The sequence below is a fragment of the Cavia porcellus genome, unplaced genomic scaffold, assembly GCF_034190915.1.
Source record: "Cavia porcellus strain 051 isolate PalLab524CR breed Dunkin Hartley unplaced genomic scaffold, mCavPor4.1 scaffold_8, whole genome shotgun sequence".
NCBI classification, from domain to species: Eukaryota; Metazoa; Chordata; class Mammalia; order Rodentia; family Caviidae; genus Cavia; species Cavia porcellus.
Window position 1 is genome coordinate 50,518,166 of NW_026947491.1, and position 22,888 is coordinate 50,541,053.

Consider the following 22,888-nt stretch of genomic DNA (forward strand, 5'->3'; position numbering starts at 1 on the left):
CAGGCAAATCTAGCATGTAGAGGCAAATCTAGGTTGGGTTTGACTCCATCTTAGAGCATTGTGACTGTTTGCTCACCCCACAAATGAGGACAATTTTATACCTATTTCAACAGAGCCTGGACTATGGTGAGGAAATTAAGGGAACAAAATTGAAGAAAGCAGTTTCTTTCCCTTTCACAATATCTATTACAGATTTAAAAACAACTGGAATGGGGAAAAAGAGAAAAGAAGGAAGGGGGGAAAGTATATTTATATACACAAGATAGCTAAAATAATTGTATTCCTGTTAGTTCATGGAAAGAAAATGTGAGTGCTTATATTGTTTGATCTGTTTTACATGCCTGTATTTTGTAATCTGAGCAACTATTCTGAAGATAACAATATGTAATGTAGTAATCGTTGTTAATTCTCTATCATCTTGTTTTGAAATCTTGTATTGCTTTCATTGCTCTGTTTTGTTTTCTTTTAATCTCTTTTTCTTTCCTTGATACCAGGGATCAAACTCATGACCTTGAGCTTGCCAGGCAGATGCTTATGTGGCTGAGCTAAATCTGCAGCTCCTCTTTTAATCTCTTTAAAATAAAAACGTAAAAAAAAAAAAAAAACTGAAGAAAGCACTCCTCAGATTAAGCAAGTACAGACCATCAAACAACACCCCATGTGCTTGACCCTGAAAGTGGGAGCCTTGCTGCTGCACATCATTTAGGCCCTGCCATCCTACCAAGTGGTTGTAAAAATTATATGAGAGCCAGGCCTGGTGGAACATGCCTTAAATCCCAGCCTTTCGGGAGGCTGAAGCAAGAGGATCAAAAGTTTGAACCCAGCCTGGGCAATTTAGTGGCTTTGCAAGATTCTATGTCAAAATAAAAAATAGAAAAGGAGCTACAGAGCTGGATGTGGTGGCTCACATCTGTAATCCCAGTAATCGGGAAGAGGATCCTTGCTAATTTGAGACCAGCCTGGGCTACAAAGTGAGCTCAAGGCCAGCCTGAAATGCATAGAGAGACCCTGTCTCAAAAAAAAAAAAAAAAAAAAAAGGAGTTACAGACATAGTTCAGTAAGAAAACCCTGGATACAATACAGAGTATCACCACTGCCACACACACACACACACACACACACACACACAAAGATTGTATGAGAGAAAGCATAGCAAAAATAACACTTTGTAGTGTGTGAACTATAACCCAATAGTCAGTCATAAAACTAATTTGGTGAGTACATAATTTTTCTAGGGCTGCTGTAACAAAATATCACAAACTGTGTGGTAAACAATAGGAATTTATCTCATAATACTGGAGGCTCTGAAGCCCTTCTGAGGGCTCTGAAGGGAGAATCTGTTCCAGGCTTCTTTCATGGTTTGTAAACTGTCGCCTGCATGTTCACACAGTATCCTCTGTATGCCAGTCTGCTGCCAGACTTCCCCATTTTATAAGGGTTTCCATCATATTGAATTAGGACACATTTCTAATGACTTCATTTTAACTTTATTATCTCTTAAAATAAGATTGCATTCTGAAGGTGTTAAAATTTTAATATATGAATTTTTGAGGAACACAGTTCATCCCATAGCAGTATCTTGACAATCACTGTTTTTTTTTTTTTCTTTTTTGTCTTTTTCCTTTTTATCGGTACCGGGCCTTGACAATCACTATTACAAAATAAAATACAATAGAGGCTAGGGATTTAGCTCAGTGGCATAAGCACTTGCCTTGCAAGCAGGCAGTCGTGAGTTCCATCCCTGGTACCGATAAAAAAGAAAGAGAAAAAAAATTTTCTTTAAAAAAGGGGCTGGAGGTTTAGCTCAGCGGCATAAGCTCCTGCTTTACAAGCAGGCAGTCGTGAGTTCGATCCCCGGTACCAATAAAAAGGAAAAAGACAAAAAAAGAAAATGTCAGAAGGCATCAAAGAAGAATAAATATTGTTCAGTGACTCTTTTTGTTTTCTCTGTGTATCTGAATTCTGAGTCATGATGTAAAACTACTTTTTAGAGCAAACTCTGTTCCAAAAACAAAGCACCATTTGGATGTTGGTGACCATCTCATATCACTGCATCACATTTAATTATTTTATGGACACATCTTTCTCCCTTAGCAAAAATATAAGTTCAATAAGGGTGGGGAGTCATCATACCATACAAGCTGCTATGCAGCAACTAAAGACAACCCATTTCCTTGCTAATAAATACACAAAGGCTAGCCATGGTATTGTCTATCCTCAGACACAGCTGAAAAATAAGTTAGGGTTAGTTATCAGACAGTGATACTATAGGATAATCAGGACTCTTATGTGCCTGGAAACACACAGGAGGGGTACCTAAACTAAGTATGGGGGGGCTGGGGATTTAGCTCAGCGGCATAAGCACCTGACTTGCAAGCAGGCGGTTGTGAGTTCGATCCCTGGTACCGATAAAAAGTTAAAAAAAAAAAAAAAAAAAAAAAAAAAGACAAAAAACTAAGTATGGGATACAGGAAATCAGGGAAGATTTCCTGGAAGAGGTAATGCCTGAACTAGATCTTGAAGGAAGAGTCGGCACTACTCAAGCAAAGAACAAGAGAGAATTGAGCCAGCAGGAAGCATATGTAAAGACATGGGTACCCGTGGAAGTTTGGTTCGTTCTGGGAACAGGTGATAGTCGGCAATAAGGAGCATTAAAGAATTTAAGCGGGAAAGTAAGTAGGATGAGATTTAGTAGAGCAATCACCCCAACTGCAGAGTGAAAGATGGACTGAAGAAGTAAGTGTGGAACCAGGACACCATTTTAGGAGATTAATAAACTGAAGGAGGCCATATGCTTGAAGAGCCAAGCTGAGGCTAGGGAAGAAGAAAAATAGAGGGATGGAGGATTGGCAGTGGGTGAGGAACAAACGCAGTGAAGAAGTGAAAATTCTGACTGACCTAAAGACCAGGCTTCCAGGGAGCAAGGGACATGAAGAAGTGGAGGACTAGGATGTCACTGTTAGAGACCAGGCCTGTGATTTCAGTCCAGCTCGCCTTGGGGCGTGTTTGTACAGCTCGTTATGGGAGTAGCAAAGAGGGCAAAAGGGAGCTACCTACATCTATGAAGCTGAGTTGGACAAGGAACCAAGGGGCTGCCTGGGCTACCTGCACCAGCTCTGAAGCTAGCCGGATTGCAGAATACCTCAGGGGACTCAGGTGCCAAAATCTGCCAGGAGTCATCAAGACATTAGTAAATGACAGCTCAAATAAGAACTAGGACTGAGAATGTAGCTCAGTGGTAGAGTACATGCCTACCGTTTATGAGAGCCTGGATTTGAGCCCCAGTAGTGTGGGAGGGGGAGGACTAACATTGAAAGAGGCTTTCTGTACTATTTCGATTCCTACTAAAAAGTCAAAGCACTGGGCTGGTGATATAGTTCAGTGGTACAAGTACTTGGTTGGCAAGAGAATAACAGCACTGTACATTTTATCCTAAACAACACAATGAAATGAAACTATCCACCCATAACAATAATATACATATGTGGCTATTTAATTTTTCATTTCCTTTTTCTGGGGCAGGATTACTGTGGTTGAACTCACAGCTTCCTGCATGCTGGGCAAGTACACCATTTCTGAGTCACATTGCTAACCTTTTTTTAAATTTTATTTTGAGACATCATCTTTCTAAGTTGCCCAGTCTGGCCTCAAAACTTGTGATCCTTCTGCCTCAGCCTCCTGAGTAGCTGGAATTACATGTGTGTACTACCATGTTCAGCTATAGTTTCATTCATTCAATCATTCATTCATTCTGCAGTACTATGGATTGAACCCAGGGCCTTTACACTGAGTTACACCATCAGTTCTTTTTATTTTTTTGCTTTGAGAGAGAGCCTAAGTTGCTAAGTTGCGTAGACAGGGTTGAAACTTGCAGTCCTCATGTCTCAGCCTCCCAGAGTGCTGAGGGTACAGTTGTTTATCACCACACCCAATTTCTGTGGCTATTTCACTCCAATATAAAAATTTAACTCCTCATTGAACTAACCACATTTCAAGTACTCAACAGTCACATAGATTTATGGCTTCTATGATAGTACTAACCTGGGACCTTTGATCATCACAGAAAATTCTACTAGATAGTACTGATAGCCTTTATTTTACAGATAAGAAACCTCCCCAGGAAAGCTTAAGAAACTTGCCCAGGGCCAAAGTCAAGGAGCAGGGAAGGACCCACTTAGTTTGGTCAGCACTGTTGCCCTTAAGCTATGTGCTAACATTTCAATGGAAGGCAAGCTACCTGGCCATAAGAGGAATTTTATATGACTACTAGGGCAAGCACTGATGGTGCTTACTCAGCAGCCATGGTCTTCCTCTTTGCTACTAAAATTTGGATTTTGTACAGGTCTTCTACCGGGTATTCAGGGGGTGAATCTAATTAGCTGAGCAAATCAAAGTATTTCTATTGCCCTAACCAATGATCCAATTCTGGCCAGTAGGACTTAGGGGACTCCTGGAAAAGATTTTATTCTTTAGTGCCACGCCCACTTGTAGGGATCAAAACAGCTGCAACCATGTCCACTAGACACTGGGAACTGGGTATCCATGTGAAGAGGCTCTTTAGGAATCTACCACCTTCGGATCTGCTCTAGGCACTTTCTTGTTCAGTCCACTGTTTGGGTTTTGTGTTACTTGCTGCTAAATGCATCCCTAACTGAGATCATAGGAAATATAATAGAAGACAGATCAAGCTGCCTATCTATGCATCCACCAACACATCTTGTGCAACTTGCACTTGCAACAGTAAATAAGATCTCAATAAAGGAAGACAGTCTTCAGAGAAGAGCCAGGATTTAAACAAGGAAAGAGGGGCCAGGTTTTTGTGCAAGGAGTATGGTGAGGAGTAGTATAAGAATGGTTAGGGAGAGGAAGCACCAAGCTTAATAAAGAAGGGTGGACGCCCATCAAAGCCTGCCAAAGAGGACAGGATGTGAGCAATGGTGGGGTCAGCTGATTTGCAGGCTCCAAATGGAGACTTAGGGCTCCAAATCCTAGGCTTATTGTAGTCAACAAGCCTTCACCTCACAGGACAAGAAGCAGCCTTGGTGGGTGGGCGAAGTCAAACATCTCTGGATGGAGCCAGCTGTGGTCAGCACTGAGCCTCTACAAGGAAATTCCTGCCCTCTAATTACTCTCTTGCCTTAGTCTCTTCCACTGTGCAGCCAAGATTCTTGGGAAACATTCACATTTTTTGTCTCCCCTTCTCACCTCCTTATTACAGTGCCAGAAAGTTGCTGCCCCCACAAGACCAATGAAACTGCTGGTCCATGTCACATATGCTCTCCCAAGTGTCAAGAATGATGATATATTCCTTCCCTTATTTTGCTGGGGATCAAGCCCTGGGCTTTGCATATTTTACATGTGTTCCACTACTGAGCTCATATTAGTCATATTAGTCATATTAGTGAAGCTCAAGTCATATTAGTCATTCTTGAAAGCTCTGTTCTAGTTGTTTTTTACAGCCTCTCTTTCTTGGTCTTCCTCCTATCTCTCTGTGTGTTCTACTTTTCCTGTGTGATCGCATTCACACCGGAAGGCTTTATGGCTTGAGCAAGTCAACATCTGGCAGTTAACTATGGTCTCAGGGAGGCCAGACCCCTGTATTCAAATTTCTGTCTTGCCATGTTCCCTTTATGACACTCAAAGTCCTAGCAAGATGTAGGTCATGGGTGTGGAGTATAGCTCAGTGGTAGAGTCTGTGCCAAGCACATGAAAGGCCCTAGTTTCCCTTCCCAGAACCACAAAAAAAAAAAAAGAGAGAGAGAGAGAGATCACTGGTGTCTCACCCCATCCTGGGAGTGGGTGAGGGGAACTACCAACCACCGTTCTGATTTGTTTAAGAATTCGTATTAATGGAGTAATACAGAATACATTTAAAAATTTTTTATTTTTATTAGTACATGTTTGTAGTACATAATGATTACATTCATTGTGGGGAGCTGGTACATGTACCTGTACATAGCACATCCTAATTTTTTTTTATCTCCTTTTCCCTTCCCCTCTTTCCAATCTCTTGGTTCCCTTCCCATTTGCAAAAGATGTGCCTCCCTGTTTCCTATTACTTGTCTTTTATTTTACTCTTTATTTATACTTTGAGTTTCTCATACAAGAAAAACCATGTGAAATTTAAGCTTGGTTATTTCACTTAATTCACTTATATTCTCCAGATGCATCCATTTTCCTACAAATGACTCAAATGTATCCTTGTTTATAGTGCAGTAGTATCACTGTGTATAAATACCACATTTTCTTTATCCCTTTATCTATTGATGGATATATAGGCCATTTCCAAGGTTTAGCTTCTATGAATTATACTGCTGTGAGGATAGGTATGTAAGTATCACTATAATATAACTCTTTTGAGAAGATACCTAGAAGGGAAATAGTTGAGTCAAATGGAATTTCTATCTGTAGCTTTTTGAGGAATCTCCATGCTGATTCCCACAGTGGTTGTACCAGTTTTCCTTTCCATCAACGGTGAAGATTCTTTTTCCAAAACTTCACTAATATTTGTTATTATTTGATTTTTTGTGATGGCCATTCATTCTGGAGTAAGATGTAATTTCAGTGCTGTTTTGATTTGCATTTACTTAATGGCCAGCAACATTGAACATTTTTTCATGTATTTATTGATCAATTGTACTTTTAAGAACTATTCTTTTCAGTTGCCCAATATTTGATCAAGTGCTTTATTTGAGGGGGTCTTTTTTGACTTATTTATATATTCTAAATATTAATCCTCTGTCTGAGGTGTAACTAGCAACATTTTTTTCCATTCTGTAAGCAGCCTCCTCGCTCTGTTGGTTGTTTCCTTTGTTGTGCAGGTTTTTAATTTGATATAATTCCATTTGTTGATTCTCGATGTTATTTCTTATATACTTGGGGTTCTGTTGACAAAGTCTTTGACTCCATCTATGAAAGCAAGATTTTTGCCTAGTTTTGTCCTCCAGCAGGTTAAGTATTTCACAAGATGTTTTGTGGGTGTTTTTGTTTTAGTTTTCTGAGACAAGGTCTTGCTATGTAGCTCAGGCAGATCCAGCCTGACTTCAGATTTGTGGCAGTCCTCCTGTATCAGACTCTGGAGTGCTGGGATTACAGGTGTGTACCACCATACCTAGCTTGCAGGATACATTTTTACGTCTGGCTATTTTAAGTCTGTTTTGAGATTTGTCTGATATGTTGCATGTATTTATTTTTATTCCTGAGTAGTAGTCCATTGTAGAGATTGTACCAATTTGCTTATCCTTTTTTAAATAAATTACAGACATGTGAGCGATAGCCAGTTTTTGGCTGTTAGGAAGAAACTGCTGTGAACATCCTATGTTCAAGTCTGCGTGTAAATGTCTGCTTTCACTATTTTGGATAAACAACTAGATATTACTTCTGGGTCACAGCTTAGGTGCATGCTTAATTACATAAGAAACTGCAGCATGAGCATGCTGATCCAAATTGATACACGCTTTATGTACCCACAAGAATATATGATGGTAAAAAAAATAAAAATAAAAATAAATGAATATATGATGGTACCAGTTACTCTACAGTCCCACTGTTTGGTACTGTCAATTTTTTAAAGTTTAACTATTTTGGTGGTATTGGGAGGTATCACATTTTTATTTTAATTTGCATTTCCTTTTTCTTTTTGAGCGTATCTTGCTATCTTGCCTAAACTGGTCCTGGACTCTTGGGCTTAAATGATCTTCCTACCTTAGTCTTGTCAGTTCCAGCACACCTGGGACAACAGGTTCACCATCCTACCTGAGAACTTTGCATTTCCTTGAAAACTAAATATGCTGAGAACTTTTCATATGCTTCTTGGCAGTCACTGAGTTGTCTTTTTAATACTGCATCATAGAAATTTCTAATATATCTTACATACATTTGTCCTTTGTCAAATCAATAAGTAAGCCTACTTGGCCTATTCATTTTCTTATAATGCCATTGGATGAGCAAAGTTTTTCAATTCTCACATTTCATTTTTTTATTTTCTTTTTTAGCTTTAATTATCTATCTATTTATTTATTTGCCTTTTTAAGACAGGGTTTCACTATGCAGTTCAGGCTGTCCTTGAACTCATAGTTCTCCTCCCTCAGCCTCCTGAGTGCTTAGATTACAGCATGCACAGCCACATTCAGTCTCATTTTTTTCTTTTATATTTATTGCTTCCTATGGTTTAAGAAAATTTTCCTATTCTCAATTTTTAATTCTATTTGGTGCGTTTACTTAAAGGCAGAATTTAGTTTTTATAATTTAGGTTTGTAAGTCACTTTAATTTTTGCACCCAATGTGAGGCAGGGTCAAGTTTCCTTTATTTCTCTCATGTGGACATTAAGAATTCACAATAAGAAGCTGTCACAGTGTGACATCCTACCTCTCATCCCTTCACAGTAACACAGATTTAACAATATACAAATCAAAATACCTTTATGAAAAGTCCAGAATCCAGCTGAGAGTTTACAGCACCCCCTTAGACAAGCACAGAGCTATGACGAGCTGTACTGAGATAGGTACCATATTCCTGAGTCTTGGGATGGGGGTTTTCTTGTGATACCATCCTCTAGTAGTGGTAAAACTCCAATAAACTGGTCCACTAGACAGGTTCCAGCTCCAAGTACAGTCCCTGATCAGTAGTAAAGAAGAGTTAAAGAATGGCTGCCATGCCTAAACTAACACTAAAGCAGGAGTGCAGAGGGGACAGGGTGGAGGGGTGGGGATTGAAGTGGAGGGGTAGTGAAAACACTAAGAAATTGAAATAAATTGAATAATCATCTGACTTGGGAGCATATTCCTTAATTTCCTTTAGCCTCTATTTCAATATCTAGGAACTGGAAATAACACACATATTACAAGGTAGCCATAAGATCTAAGCGAGTTAAGGAATGTAAAGTCCATTACACGCAACTTGCAGGTTGTACTTGCTCTGTAAATGTTGCTGGTCTCCCTTTCCACTCTCCATCAGACCCTTTAGGAATACCTTCCTGCGCACATCTTTAACTGACCACTAGGTGGTGTTAGCCTCTGAGCTGCTCAGTCGCAGAGCGACCCACTGAATGTCCCATTTCAGGCCTTTACACTTAAGAGAAAACGGGTGGTTAATAATTTGCTAAAGGAAGATACTCACTTCCCACAACAACCTCTTTCCAGTGTATTACCATTCTTGGTACATTGATCATGAATTTCAGAAAATTTCTCCTTGATGTTCCACTATTTTAGCTATAATTAAAACCTAAGCATTTTAGGATGGAAGCTCCTTAAATAGAAAAAAAAATGCAGAGGCAGAGAGACTGAATGAGTAGTATCAGAGACATACAGGGCGAGAAGATACTTGCAGCAACATCCCTCCCCTTATCAGGAAAGGACGCCCAGTCCTAACCCTCCTGCTAATTTCTTCACTAGTAAAGAGCTGAGTGGAAGACTGAGTTTGTAGTTCAGCGGTAGAGCACTTTCCTAGCTTGTGCAAGGGCCTGGATTCAATTTCTGGTACCAAAGGAAAAAAAGAAAAGAAAAGAAAAACTTGGGTGGATACAAAGACATATAAGATATGATCTTTGTTCTCAAGGAGTTTATGGTCTTGTGGTACACACAGAACTCTCAAAATTTAAGTGCTAACCCCTGGATCTTGGGACTATCTGGAGTACAAGTTTTGAAGAGAAGATAAAGAGTTTTAAAGGACAGAGCAAGAACAATGGAAAAGCTCTTCTAAGGAGTGTAGAGGAGCAGGGGGAACAGAATAATTAAAGGTCCCACAGAAATATGCATTCTCTTATCTCAGAGTCTCTCTGAGAAGCAGCTCACATACAGGAAACAACCCAAAGGTCCAATAAACCCAACTGTGAAGCGCCCAAGCAAGGAGATTCCATGTAGCCAATATAAAGTATGAGTTGGATATATACAGTGCAGAAAGACATCAAGATGAATTAATTCAAAACAACAAGTTGCAAGAATGTATACTGTATGAACTCATGGGTGGTTTTCAAAGATATTCACATATATTGTAAGTTGTTTAAATGAAAAGAAAAAAGCCTCTTAGAAGGAGCCCCAAGAAACCCCTAGTAACGGTTACTGTGAGGGTGGCGCTAAGGAATAGGACCATGAAGCACCAAAAGTTTTGTTATACTTCCAACCTCCTACCTTCTTATACTCTGAGATTTTTAACCACCAAGTATTATTATTATATATGCAATGAAAAGTTAAGAAAAATACATATGCTTTCACATTCAGAAGCTAGCAGAGGTTGGGAGGAAGCAAGAAAGAAAATGTCAACATGCTGGTCAACACCAGATTTTGGGAGGCCATGACAGGGAGAAGAGTTCTTATTTATTTGGTTACAGACACCCAGTAGAGTTTTGTTGATATGGAAAAGGCAAAGGGAAAGTAGTTTTAGGAAGATTCACCTATGTAAGTAAGGTAGCCTGGAGGCAGAGCCCCTCACAAGCCAATCTGGCTGATTCTGATGTTTTTCTAGTGAAGTTGTGTGAGGTCGGCTTCAGTTGGACTTTACTGGACCACAATATTGGGAGGGGTCCTGGCAGAAACGTAACGAACATCCATTAAAAATATTTGGTGCATCTCTACCTGGTCCTGGCACTGTTAGGTGATGTGGGCTGAATAAAAAGTAGAATAAGACTCCATGCCTACTGGGAGATATCCTCTGGCAGTGAAAATGGAGGAAACCTGAGATATATTGGGGGGAAAAATAGCAGGGCTTAAGCACAGGCTGGCAAGACTCCGTACAAGAATGACAGATCAAATGTCAAGTTGGCCAAAAGTCTGAGGTTTCCAACCTGGGAGACTAAAAGCAGGTGGCCATGATCCCCGATGAGCAAAGAGAAGCAAGACAAAGCTCTGCTTTGGGGGAAAGGTTGAGCTCACTAGCTTCAACAGTCAAGTTTTCCCCTGTTCCCTTTTCTGCCAGGGCACATTGAAATGGAGACAGGGACTCTTCGCTGGCTAGAACTAAAGAAGAAGGTTGGTGCCCTCATCTTGAAGGTCCATCTCTGGCAACCGAAGTCGCCTGACGGGCTCCCTGAATTCTGACTTCAGACATCCAGTAAGTCAGATACTAAACAGATACAAACGGCGGCGCCCAGAAGGGGGCAGTGGCCAGAAGTAAGTTCCCTGGCCCCTGGGAACCGCCTTCTGGACTGGAGTACCATCCCGTGCAGTGAGTCCCTGGACCAAAGTCCGGCACCTAGCAGACAATCCCTCAAAACTGAGGCCTGGAAGCCGAGTTCGAGTCCCTCATCTTATTCCAAATTCCTGTTGCTCAGAATTTAAAACCCTGACTCGGTAGGAAGCCAGTCAGAAGGTATTTAAAAAACAAACACACACACATACACAGACACACGCACACACACCCACTCACACAGAATAAATGAGTCCCGACCTCTCGGGGCAAAATGGGTTGCCCTTCCTCAACCCCACCCGCTGGTGACTCACCTCCCTCCAAACCAGGGCCTGCCCACCCAGCGCCCGTGCCAGGCGAGAAGGGCGGGGCGGGTACTGAGGTGGGCTCCATCCCCGAGTCCCGGGCAGGCGGGCAAGCTCCAGCGTGTCCCCGCGGGTGCCCTGTTTACACCGAGCCCGGGAGCTAGGTGGGGGCGGGCCCTCGCGGCACCTCCTCCTCCCCGCTCCGCCCCGCCCCAGGCCCTAGTCCCGGTGCTTGTCTTACAGACACCAAATCAAAGCTTGGCCTTTCCCCGCAGTTTCCCCGTGTACTGGAGGCCCCTGCCCCCAATCTGGGCAGGGAGGCACAGTCAGGGTTTCCCGAGGAAATCGGGCTTCGGCCCAGACACCGGCTGCTGGAACCTCCAGCGGCGGCCTGCAATGCTAGGGTATGACAACGAGTTTCAAAGAGGTGCGCCGGACTCTGCTCGCCCACTGCCTCATCCCACCCTCGACCTCAGCTCTCTGGAGTGTGGTGGGGGGAGGACCTAAGCAAGGGAGAGGGAGCCCCAAGCCCCAAACCAGCTAGCGGAGCCCCAGGATTGCCACTCTCGGACCGCTTCCCAGAACTCCAAAGCCTGTGGCGACTCCGACTCCCCCTCCTCAGGGCAGCTAGCCAATCGGCGCATGCGCACACCCAGGATTGCCGCGTAGCTCTTTCACACCCCCCCCACCTTTTTTTCTTTCCCCGCCCCTTCCCTCCCTCCCTCTTTTCCCGTCCCCTCCCTCTCCCCATTCGTCCCCCCCCCCTCCCCCCGCGGTACTTCAGTCCGGGGAAGAGCGGTGCGAGCTCCAGGCCCGTGCTCTGAGGAGGCGGAAACGAGGGGAGCCCGCAGAGCTCCGTCAGACCCCTTCCAAAAGCTCCCCCACCCGGTCCACGCCCCCTACCCCCTATCCCGCCTCCTCCCAATTGTGCATTTTTGCAGCCGGAGGCGGCTCCGAGATGGGGCTTTGAGCTTCGCCTGGGGAGGGGAAAGAGGAGCCAGGAGTAAAACAGGGGTGAAGGATTTGTATTTGGGGGCAGGGGCGCACCCCCCGTCAGCAAGCCCTTCCCAAGGGGCTCAGAGCTACCTACTCACCCACACCCCTGGTGCGCTCGGCAGAAAGAATAATAGAGAAGCAGGGAGGAGGAAGATAAAAGGGGACCCCCCAGCTGGGGGGGGGGGCAAAGGAGAGAAGTGGCAGGACCAGAGGGGAGGGGGTTGCTGCTTGCATCAGACCACACCATGCTGACCCTGCCGCTGCTGCTGCTGCTGCCCTCGCTCTCAGCTCTGGTCGCGGCCGCTATCGACGGTGAGTGAGATTCTACGGCCCCTTTGGACCCCTGGGGCACCCCCTCCCCAGCCCCCACTCCTGCGTATGGATGAGGAAGGGAGACGTGGGAGGGGGTGCCTTTTGTTATCCCAGTCCAGCTGACACAGCAGCAGCCTGACTGAGGGCGGGGGTGGGGGTCTGATTTGGGGAATGGGGGCCTTGGGCAAATAATGGTTCCCAGGGAGGCCCCCCAACCTAGACAAAGACCAAAGGCCTGGACAAGGAAAAGAGGGCTCCCCCTTTTTCTGATCCTGAGATCTAGAGGCCTTCTCTTCGTATCTCGGGTTGGGGAGGGCCTCTGCTTCCCCTACATCCTCCACCCTCCTGCTCCCCCCATCTGATTTGTGAAGGAATCCGGATTTGCAATGTAGGGCTGCCAAAGTGGGTGAGGGGGATTTCAGTGGCTTCTGAAGGCTCCAAGGAGAAGCCAGGCCAGGGGTGCCCTGCTGAGCAGAGGTCAGGCTGGCCCGTGAGGCTGTGGGTGGGGAGAGGGAGGACTGCCTGCTTGGATGTAGTGTGGGCCTTGGAGCCCAGGCATGAAGGCCTGGGTCCAGGATTAAGACTGCTCCTTGGGTTCCAAAGTGGGCACTTTCCCCTCTTAGGATCTCTGTCAGTCGTCTGGGTAGAGCTGTTTTGGGGGATGAAGTGGGATGGTGATGCTATGTGACTTGGAGTTTTCCTTCTTAATTCCTGAGAGCCCTGAGATGAAGAAAACGTCAGATGTCATCATTGGGGAAGGGGACTGGAGAGTGGCCTGGAATGCTGGAGTAGAGGGAGGGAGGGACCTGCGCCCCACTTCTAGCTTGATCCACAGGACCAGAAGGAGAGTTGTAGGTTGGATAGGGGTTATGACTGTGCCCCGTATCCCAGCTGCTCCTTGAACCCCACTCCATTGCACTCACAGGTATAGCTGCAGAGTTAGATTAAAACGCTGTTCTTCTGGGAAAATGGGGCACCCTTCTCTCCTTTTTCTGTGGCTATTTTTCTTCTTACTTGTGAGTCACTGGTTTAAGCCTTGCTTAAGCTTTAAGCAGGGGTCATGGGGTTGGGTTGTGCTGGGTCCCTGATTTGAAAACAGATGAGATCTCTTTGCTTCCTGTCATCTTCATCCTCTCACTAAAGCATAAAATAGCCTCATACCATCATGCACCCCTCCTCTATCTTTATAAATCTTGCCAGACTGGGATTGGGAAAGTTTTTCTCTGAAACCAAATTATCTATCTCTCTCCCCATTCCCCAAGTTATTCCTTTGGGGGAGGAAGGTTAGAGGATCAGAAAGCAGCTGTGCCCAGAAAAAGTAGTTTATTCAGTGGCTCTTAACCATGCATCCTGGGGACTGTCTATCTGCACCCCCCCACACACACACAATGATCCTCCACAAGAGAAGGAAAGAGGCTCAGCCCTGAAAATCCTCCAGACCTGCCCACACAGCTACCCTCTCCCTTTGACTGCGTCCAGTATCTGGTTTTTTCCTCTTGCTCTCAGCTCTGTGAGGTGAAAGGGGAAACAGAGGCAGAAAGATTTAGGTGCAGCTCCCTCTGGGAGGAAAAGAAAAAAGTGTTGGATGAGAAGAAGCACCATCAGGAGACCCATGAAGGCAGGTGGGTAGAGTTAGACAAAAGGAAGGAGTCTCAGAGGACAGCAAAAAAGATAACAGGCCTAGTCAGGAATGAGCCCCAGGGAGCCTTACTCTCACATCCTGGTTGCCACACCATGTTGATTCACAGTGGTTGGAGAGGAAGACTAAACATGTTCTCCTTAAACTGGCTCCCTACGTTTCTTAAAACTACCATACCCACCTCTGTATCCCCAACTCAGACCAAACTCTCTTCAGAGTCCCAGGAAGCAGAGACCTCTCCCCAAACACACACACGTATCCCTCCCTTAGAAACAGATATAGGAATGAATACTCTGGAGGGTAAGAAAGGAGAATTTTGTAAAGTGTAGCTTCACCTCTATCCAATGACAAAGCCTTTTCCAGATCCCCACTTCTTACTTCTGGGCCCAAAAAACTTCCTTTCCTTTCTATAGGAGGAAATCTGGCCCAGTTTACCTACTGTAGAGTCTTCCTCCTGCTGTCACAGACTTTGCTCCTTTCTCTTCTTCATCTCTTCTGTGCTTGAAGTTGCCGCCAGGCTTCCCTTCTTTTGGAGAATTGTCCCTCCCCACAGTAGACAAAATCAAGCATACTGTACTTGCTACTGGGGAAGATGGGAAAAAGATTGGAACAGGGTTGGGAAGATGGATCACTGAGAGTCTTCCTGAGATTCAGGGACATTTTGTAGTGGAGAAGATACTGCCACAGAAAGGGCTCAGGGAAGAAGGCTAAATTCTCTCTCTCCTCCCCTCTCCACACATCCCTTTGAGTTGGGATACTTGTTACCAATTAATGGAGCAAGTGAATAGCTAAGGAGTATTATCAGCCTCCTGACTCTAAAGGAAAGTTCCAAACTCCATTCTCCCTACTCCTACCAGGCTCTACATATCTCTCATTACCTTCATCTTTCAAAGCAGGGATATGTAAGAAATTCATTTGGAGATTATTTTGAATAATAATCTTGAGGCTGCTTCCCAAGTCTTTTTCCTTCCAATCTTGTTTCTGCTTCATTTTCTCTAGTTTTCAAAAAATTATTTATCATCATTATTATTTTTACCTTTGACCGTTTGCCTAAGACTAGACCTGCCAGGGTTGTCAGCCAGGGCACGGCCCAAAGTCAAATCCTGCCCAAACTCCCCCAAACTTCAAAACTCCTTCCCGGGTTGGGGTTTTATTCAATGGAAGAGTACATGCTTGGCGTGCTTAGAGCCTCAATTCAGTGCCTAGCACCAAACTAAACCATCTTCCTTACCTTTGGGAAGTCCTTCCTTCCCAAAGGCTCACTGTCCTCTCCTCCTACTGCATCTCAGCCCTGCACATCGAAGCCCAAAGCCTCCCCAGTGTTCTGTCTCTGAGGATCCTCCCCACCTCTTAGACTGCCCACCCTTCAAGAACTCTAGCTGGGGGTGGAGAGTGAAAGGGGACTCCTATCCTTGGGGAACCAGGTACTGTTGAGTTGACTGAGACTGTATAAGGGTCCCTGACTTGGTGGGGCTCTAGGTGAGCCCTAGGGAACCCGGTGCATCCCCACCCCCACCCCTACACGTTCTGTCCCAGATTTCAGAGTGGTTGCAGGATCCTGCATTGTTTGGAGAAGGAAGCAGTTGACTCTGGAGTGTTTCCGGTGCAGTGGCCTCAGGCACCAGCATAAAACCTCCCTGAGAAGGAGTTGAGGGGTGTGGGAGGAGTGGCAGTTGCCCCTCTTACAGCTGAGATGAGAGTGTTTCCCAGACTGCGTGCAGCTTCCCTGGCTAAAGAGTTGGTTTCCTTCCACCCACCCTCCAGGTCTGGAGTAGTGGTCCTTCTTCTGGGTCTGCCTTGGGTCGGACACTGGGAATGCCGGAACGCTGTCTGCCCCAAGCCAGGATATATGCTGCCCCTATGCTACTTTGAGACTCCGTGGGGTAGTTATTCTCAGGTCATCCTGGGACAGCTCTGTGACCATCTTGGCAGCCTCTGGGCTGAGCCCCCTTCCTGTCTTGTTTGCCTGCCTACTTTCCTTTCTGTTTTTTTCTGTCTGTCTGCCATTTGAGTATGTTGTCTCTGGCCCTCTTGGTTCATCTCTGTTATTTTTCCATTCTCTGTGGCATTCTCTGCCGTGACTCTGTCCTGTCATTTGTCTAACTTTCGTCTGCCTGTCTCCACTTATTTTCATCGAGGCCTGTTGGTATCTCAAACACTGCCTGGGAGGGCAGTCCTCCCTGGGTTCTCCCCCTTACTCTAGATCTAGCTCCCCACCTTACCATTTTGAAGTTGTTCCTCCCCTCTCTGTCCAGATCCAGACCATCCAGTTGCATGGTGAAAGTTCCCCTTCCATTTTTCTTCAAATTCCTCTCCTTCTGCTTCACTAATTTTGGGAATAAGTTTTAGAGAGAATGTTTTTGAAGAAAGAAAATGTTACTCATTATGGCTAAGAGGGGGGAAATGTGGTTTTTCAGTAGGAAAGAAGGTTAGACTCCTGGCAGAACTTCCTCCTGACAGGAGTCTGAGGGAGATAGAGGGAGATACAGGGTGACGTTAAGAGGGGTTATAATGCCCTGCTGAGAGATATGCTGACCTTTGCTGGCATTTGAGGGGTCTGGATTTTATTTGGGGGGGGGAGATGTTAGAGAGGTCATGGATCAGGCTAATGTCCTGCTGAGTCAATATTGACTCAGGGTGGAAGGGGAGACCCTTTTCCTCCTCTGGCAATCTAAGCCACCCTCTCTGTCCATCTGTCTAGGCCGCAGAGCAGAGGCCCAGACTCAGGAATGACAAAAATGTGTCTGAGCCTCATTGAGCTGCAAGAAGGAGCCACTGGGTAACACCCAAAATACGTAAAATTTGGTGAAAAGCTGTTCCTTTTGGTCTGGAAGGCCCTTGCTGCCCCACCCCTCTAAGTCTGAAGGTTTAAATTCCTGCAGGCTCTGCCCCCCAGCCATGGGTGTCTGGGGTTCTCTGTCCCTTAGATGTACCATGTGGCTCCCTTTAGAAAACATCCCCCGTCTATTAGATAAAAGCCTATCTGCCCCTGCACTGAGAAAGGCCGCATGGTCTCCTTCATGCTTTTCTTGTCTCTGGTCTCCTTGTCCTTTTAGGAAGCACAGTCCGGGGGCCCCCTAGTACACATTGAAAAGTGGGGCCCCTCCTCTGAAGAACGGTCCTGCCAGGCCTGGGCTTTTCGGCCTGCCACTCTTCTCTGGCCAGACATGCTTCCCCACCCCACACTCCAGGTCCCAGAGTGGGACAGAGGATGTCAGCCAAGGCTCAAGCGGGGTGGCGGGGAGGGTCTGTGTTGTGTCTGGACATACACCCAAGCCCACACCTCGTGCTCTGGCTCCAGTTTAGTGGCCCTGGGGGCCATGGTTGGGCCAGGCGCCTGGGTTGGAGGGAGGTGGGCGGGGTATTGGCCAAGTTAGCATGGCGGTCACATTCGTCTCTAGGCAAAACTGAGAACAGACAGCCCCTGTGTCCTGGTATTCTTGCTGGAACCTAGCTTACTCTCCTCCTTCTCTAGTCCTTTCCTCCTCCTTCTTCCTCTTACTTCACTCTCTTCTGCCCCATCATTGTCCATCTCTGTCGTCTCTGTGCCCCACTCCTTTTGGAGGGTCCCTAAAGGCCACCCCCTTCTAATCCATCTCCTGATTCCCAGCATTGAAGAACTGACATTCTCTTTGTCCTTTCTTTTCTAAATTGGGTTAAGTGCTCAGTTACTTATTGCTCATTAGTTTCCTCATCTATAAGATGGGATTTATGCACCCACCTCTGCAGGGTTGTGAGGATCCAAATGAGTCAATGCCGACAGGGTTCAATATTTGTGGCTGGCAACAATGACCATGTTCAAGAGTATAACCTCGCGTTGTGAAGTCGGGAGGCTGTTAGTTTAGGGCAATATTGTTTCTCCATCTGAACTGCAGGCCACAAAGGTGGTTTTCTGAGTGCTAGATTCAGATGGCTTAGTTAATAGGTTTGGCTTTGCCTGTAAGCAGATTATAAGTTACCACCCCAATCCCCACCCCAGTTTGGAGGAGGCTTCCCTTGGCTGTGGAAACTGCCCCAAAGTAGGTTATGTATTTCTTTTCTCCCTTCTCCCCTGAAGGAAATCAAAGACAGGCCTCAACCTTCTCACTTGAGATTCCTGGGGCTCTCTCCACCATCAGGGAAGTTCCTTCACATACAGCTCCATGACCCTTGTGCCACCTTGATCCTCTGGAGACATATATACCCGCCAGCCCTCTATCACTGGGCCAGAGGAGATGCTGCTCTGGACAGGGGCAGAGCCCTCTTCCTTTCACTGCTCCCATCCCCCATTCCCCTCTCTCCGAAGAGCACATCTGGTTTGTGAATCTCTCATTCCAGCTTTTGGAGTTTGCCAGCTGCTGTTTCCTCTGTCGAGCTCAGGCCAAAAATGGGGGTGGGGGACAGTGGGGGGACTATGTGAGGGCCAAAGAAGGGGGACCATGGAATAGAAGGGAGGTTAGAATGACCAACCCATGACCTCCAGCTCTGGCTGTACGTTCTGGCCGGGGGAGGGAAGAGGGCACAGACCAGGTTGGGGAGGACAGAACTCATGGAGGTAGGGGGAGCACGGTGGTCCATTCCTAGGCTCCAAACATCCCATCTGCCTTTGAGTCCCACTGCAGCCCCTTCACCCCCCTCGGGCGGCCTGGCTGGCCAGGGGAAGCGTTGGTTCTCCAGCATGCTAACTAGGCTGGCGGGCTGTGTTTCCCGGGAAGACCTCACAGCTGGCCCAGTGGGGCAATGAACTCAGCATTATCCACCTCCTCAAGGGGCCTTTATTCCCAGCTCAGGATAGGGGGGCAGTGGGGGATGCGGTGGGGGCCTGGCCATGCCATCCTTGATGTGTTTCCTGAACTCAGCTCTGGTTCTGGCCAGGGGCCTGAGCGCAGTCCCCTCTGCCAGAGATGGGGGTTACCAAGAGAAGACATCTCGGCATGACCCCCATCAGACTTCCTCCCTCCCTCGGAGCCCTGACATACTTTCCTTACACTTCCGTCTCTGCTCTGCATTTGAGTTAGTTCTTCACCACTGTCTTCTTCAGAGCACAGTGGGAATAAGGCTCCTTCTTGCATCTCAGTGCCTAGTGCAGAGGCTGGCCCAGGGGTGCCCTTCAGTGTGTGCCAGCAGAATGGAAGTGGAGTTGACACAGGCCAGGGAAAAGGTGACAAGGAACCAGGAAACTGAGAATCCTGCTCTGGATGAGGGGCAAGGACCACCATGGAGGACATGATGATAGGGTGTGTAGAGCTCAGGAATAGGAGACTGCTATGAACTGCACTGGTTAAGAACCTGAAGTCAGCTGAATTCAGTTGAGTTCTGGTTTTGTCACTTGCCTATGGCCCCAGGCAAGTGTGGCCCAGTTTCCCCTCTGTGAAATGGTGGTATGAGTGGTCCCTACTTTGTCACCCTGTGGGGAAGATTAGAGCAGATGATACACGAAAAGAACTGCTTTACCACAGTTCCCAGAACATACTAAGCTCGAGTAATAGGAATTGGCTGCTACCATTCTGACTCCTTCTTGGAAGCAAAGGAGGGAAGAGTACAGGGGGGAAGGGCAGGCCTAGGAGGTCCCAAATGTTGTAAATCCACAGCTGGTGAGCAGAAACTAACTACTAAAAGTCACACCTGCCACCTCCGCCTCTGTTCTCTATCTGTAGTACCCTGAGCAATCTCTTGGTGTCTCTTACCTGAGCACTTCTGTGGGAAAACACCCCTGAGGTCTAATCAGTAAGGGGGCCATGTCTTTAGAAAGTAGAGGTGGTAGTTGGGGGTTTCTATCCTGGCCAGTGCTTCCTGTCCCTCTGCAGATTCCATCTTTGAGCTCTTCTGTGTGATAGGGGTACCTCCTTATACATAGTTCCCATCTGGAGACCTGGTGATTTGGGCTTAGAGTTATCTGGGGTATTGAGTCAAGGACCAGGAGTGTTCTAGAGGGCAGAGAAGAAAAGAAGTTAGAAAAGGCCAGCTGTGGGCTACTAGTGAGAGTGAAAGGAAGATGAAGAGAAAACTCAGCAAGGCCCCATCGCTGTTAGTCAGCAAAGCCTGGGGTATTAGTGTCTGGTCCCAGTGACAAGAGCAGCAAAGGCTTTGACCCTGAAGGGGGAGGAGAGGCACACTGGTCATGCAACCTTGAAGATCTGGTGGTGGCAGTGGTGGTGGTAGTAAAGCCCTCCTTGGATCCCTCCCCTCCGCTGTCACAGCTACACAGTGTCAAGTAGCCAAGCACACCAACTATGGCTAGAATCCAGAACCATGGGACTAATGCTAGGAAAGAAAAGGGAGTCATGGGGAGCTTCAGGGCCTCCACGTTGGCCTCCACCCATCATTTATACTTCTCTTTTTTTTTTTTTTTTTTTTTGTCTTTTTCTTTTCTTTCCTTTTCTTTTTTTTTTTTTTTTACCGGGGATGGAACTCATGACCACACACTTGCAAGGCAGGCGCTTATGCCACTGAGCTAAATCCCAGCCCCCTATTTATACTTCTCTTTCTTTCCTTGCCCCTAGCCCCTAAGACTTGCAGCCCCAAGCAGTTTGCCTGCAGAGACCAAATCACCTGTATCTCAAAGGGCTGGCGGTGTGATGGCGAGAGGGACTGCCCAGATGGCTCTGATGAGGCCCCTGAGATTTGTAAGTACCTTTTCTGGGTCCCTTTTTCCGAACTCTTGACATCTCTTTCCTTTGGCAGATGTTTGAGATGAGGACAAGTACTTTGTAACCTGGTGTGGACCTTGCTCTGTGGTTATGTTTGCCCATGACACAGCTAAAACTGTCCTCTGCTCCTTCTTCTAATCCGGAGTCAGACGCGTTATCCATTGCGCCACTGGCCCGCGCCCTCTGCTCCTTCTTCACAGTGCCTAATACTTTGCCTGGTGTGCAAAGGAATGGCACCTTGACTTTTTCCTGGACTACTACACTCCTGAGCCTATTGGGGACTGTCCTCTGGGCTGTGATTTTGCCAGAAGATGGCTTGGCAGCTCCTGCTCTTCTTCTTCCCAGTTTTGAGCCTCCTGGGCCCTGATGAGTGGTTTCTAAATCCTGCCAGGTACCATTTTGTCCTTATGCTCTCAGGCCAAAGGCCAGGGTCTTGCTCACTCTCTGTACCGGAAGCCCCACCCCTGCACATTTCCCCGCTATCCCCGCCTCCCCTGCCCCCAATGAATGGTGTAATCAGTGGCAGCTGTTTAAACTGGGAGAAAGGTCCCCACCCAATCTTCACCCTGCCAGTAGAGGAGTAGAGGGCTTGCTAGCAGGACCCAGGTTCTGGGCAACCAGCAGAGTCCTGGGGTCTCTACCTTCAGAATCACCCCTGCTTGGCTAATCTGGCTCAGAGTCTAGGTGACCCTTTGTCCCACAACTGCCTGTTCTCTCTCCCAGGTGTTATCCTGCTCCAGTCCCATCCTGTGTCTTTTCCTCACCTAAACCTGTATTTATTAGGGGTAATTTTAGGAGCAAAAATGAACCCATCAGTTCTTTTGTCCTCATCCCACACCCTACTTTGGAGAAGTAGAGCCGAGAGTATTTGTCCTGTAATCTTTTATAGTCCGATGCCACCACCTTTGCAGCCTACATTTCTGACCCTATGCCTGGATGTTCAGAGTAAAGAAACCCATGAAGATGGCCCAGTGCTTGCTCTTTTTGTCCATTATTTTTTTCAGTTTGGTGCGCACCCACCTTATACACAGCCCCACATCACATCCATTCAGGCACACTCCTGGACACACACAACAGACACACAGACACCCCCATCCCACCCCACCCCATGCACTAACTTCCCTATCCCTAGTCTGACAAAGGCACAGACACACTGGCATAGTCCATGCCACTTCTCACAGTGGGTACAGATACACAGCCTGCACTCGGTGACGGATGTATCCAGACACAGGCACCAACAGAGGCATGCACACACCATCCTCCCACACAAACTCTTGCCACACACCATGATCTACCACACTCCCACCCCTCACTTGTGCATGCAGACTGTCCCAGGTCCATAATCCGTGTGGGCATATGTATAGTCACCCTCCTGGCAGTTCCAAAAGTACCAGACACATCATCAGTTGGCCACAACATTTGACCCTTCTGAAATCCTTTCATCAGGGCACTGCTCTGGGTTGGAAGTCTAGATTAGTGCTAATAGAAATGTATCAAAAGTCACATATACAAGTTTGAAATTTCTGGTACTCACGTTTTAGAAAAGTAAAAACTTAATTTTAATAATTTATCCAGTACATCCAAAGTACAGATTTATTTATGTATTTATTTATTTATTGATCTTTTTTGAGATGGTTTCCCTATGCAGTTCAGGTTGGCCTTGAGCTCATTTTGTAGACCAGGCTGGTCTCAAACTTGCAACAATCTTCATGCCTCAGCCTCCTGAGTGCTGGGATTACAGGTGTATGCCACTACATGTGGCAGTACAGTATTATCATTTCTATAAAATTACCCATAGAAAATTTATCAGAGATATTTGCCCTGTGTATTTTTATAGTTACATTTACATTATTATTATATTTACATTATAATTTTTTAAAATATA

At 46.2% G+C, this 22,888-nt stretch overlaps 2 protein-coding genes across 2 annotated transcripts in view; one reads left to right on the plus strand and one right to left on the minus strand.

The window, feature by feature from the left end:
- The window catches only part of Stat6 (signal transducer and activator of transcription 6), a 30,461-nt gene extending 18,894 nt beyond the window's left edge, over positions 1-11,567 (minus strand). The window contains exon 1 of the mRNA XM_013159255.3: positions 11,437-11,567. The gene's annotated coding sequence lies outside the window, so the exon portion shown is untranslated. The remainder of the gene's footprint in view (positions 1-11,436) is intronic.
- A 630-nt stretch (positions 11,568-12,197) lies between these two features.
- The window catches only part of Lrp1 (LDL receptor related protein 1), a 77,685-nt gene continuing 66,994 nt past the window's right edge, over positions 12,198-22,888 (plus strand). Inside the window, exons 1-2 of the mRNA XM_013159084.3 lie at positions 12,198-12,735; positions 20,857-20,979. Coding sequence (XP_013014538.2) covers positions 12,669-12,735; positions 20,857-20,979 — 190 coding nt within the window. The 5' untranslated portion in view covers positions 12,198-12,668. The remainder of the gene's footprint in view (positions 12,736-20,856; positions 20,980-22,888) is intronic.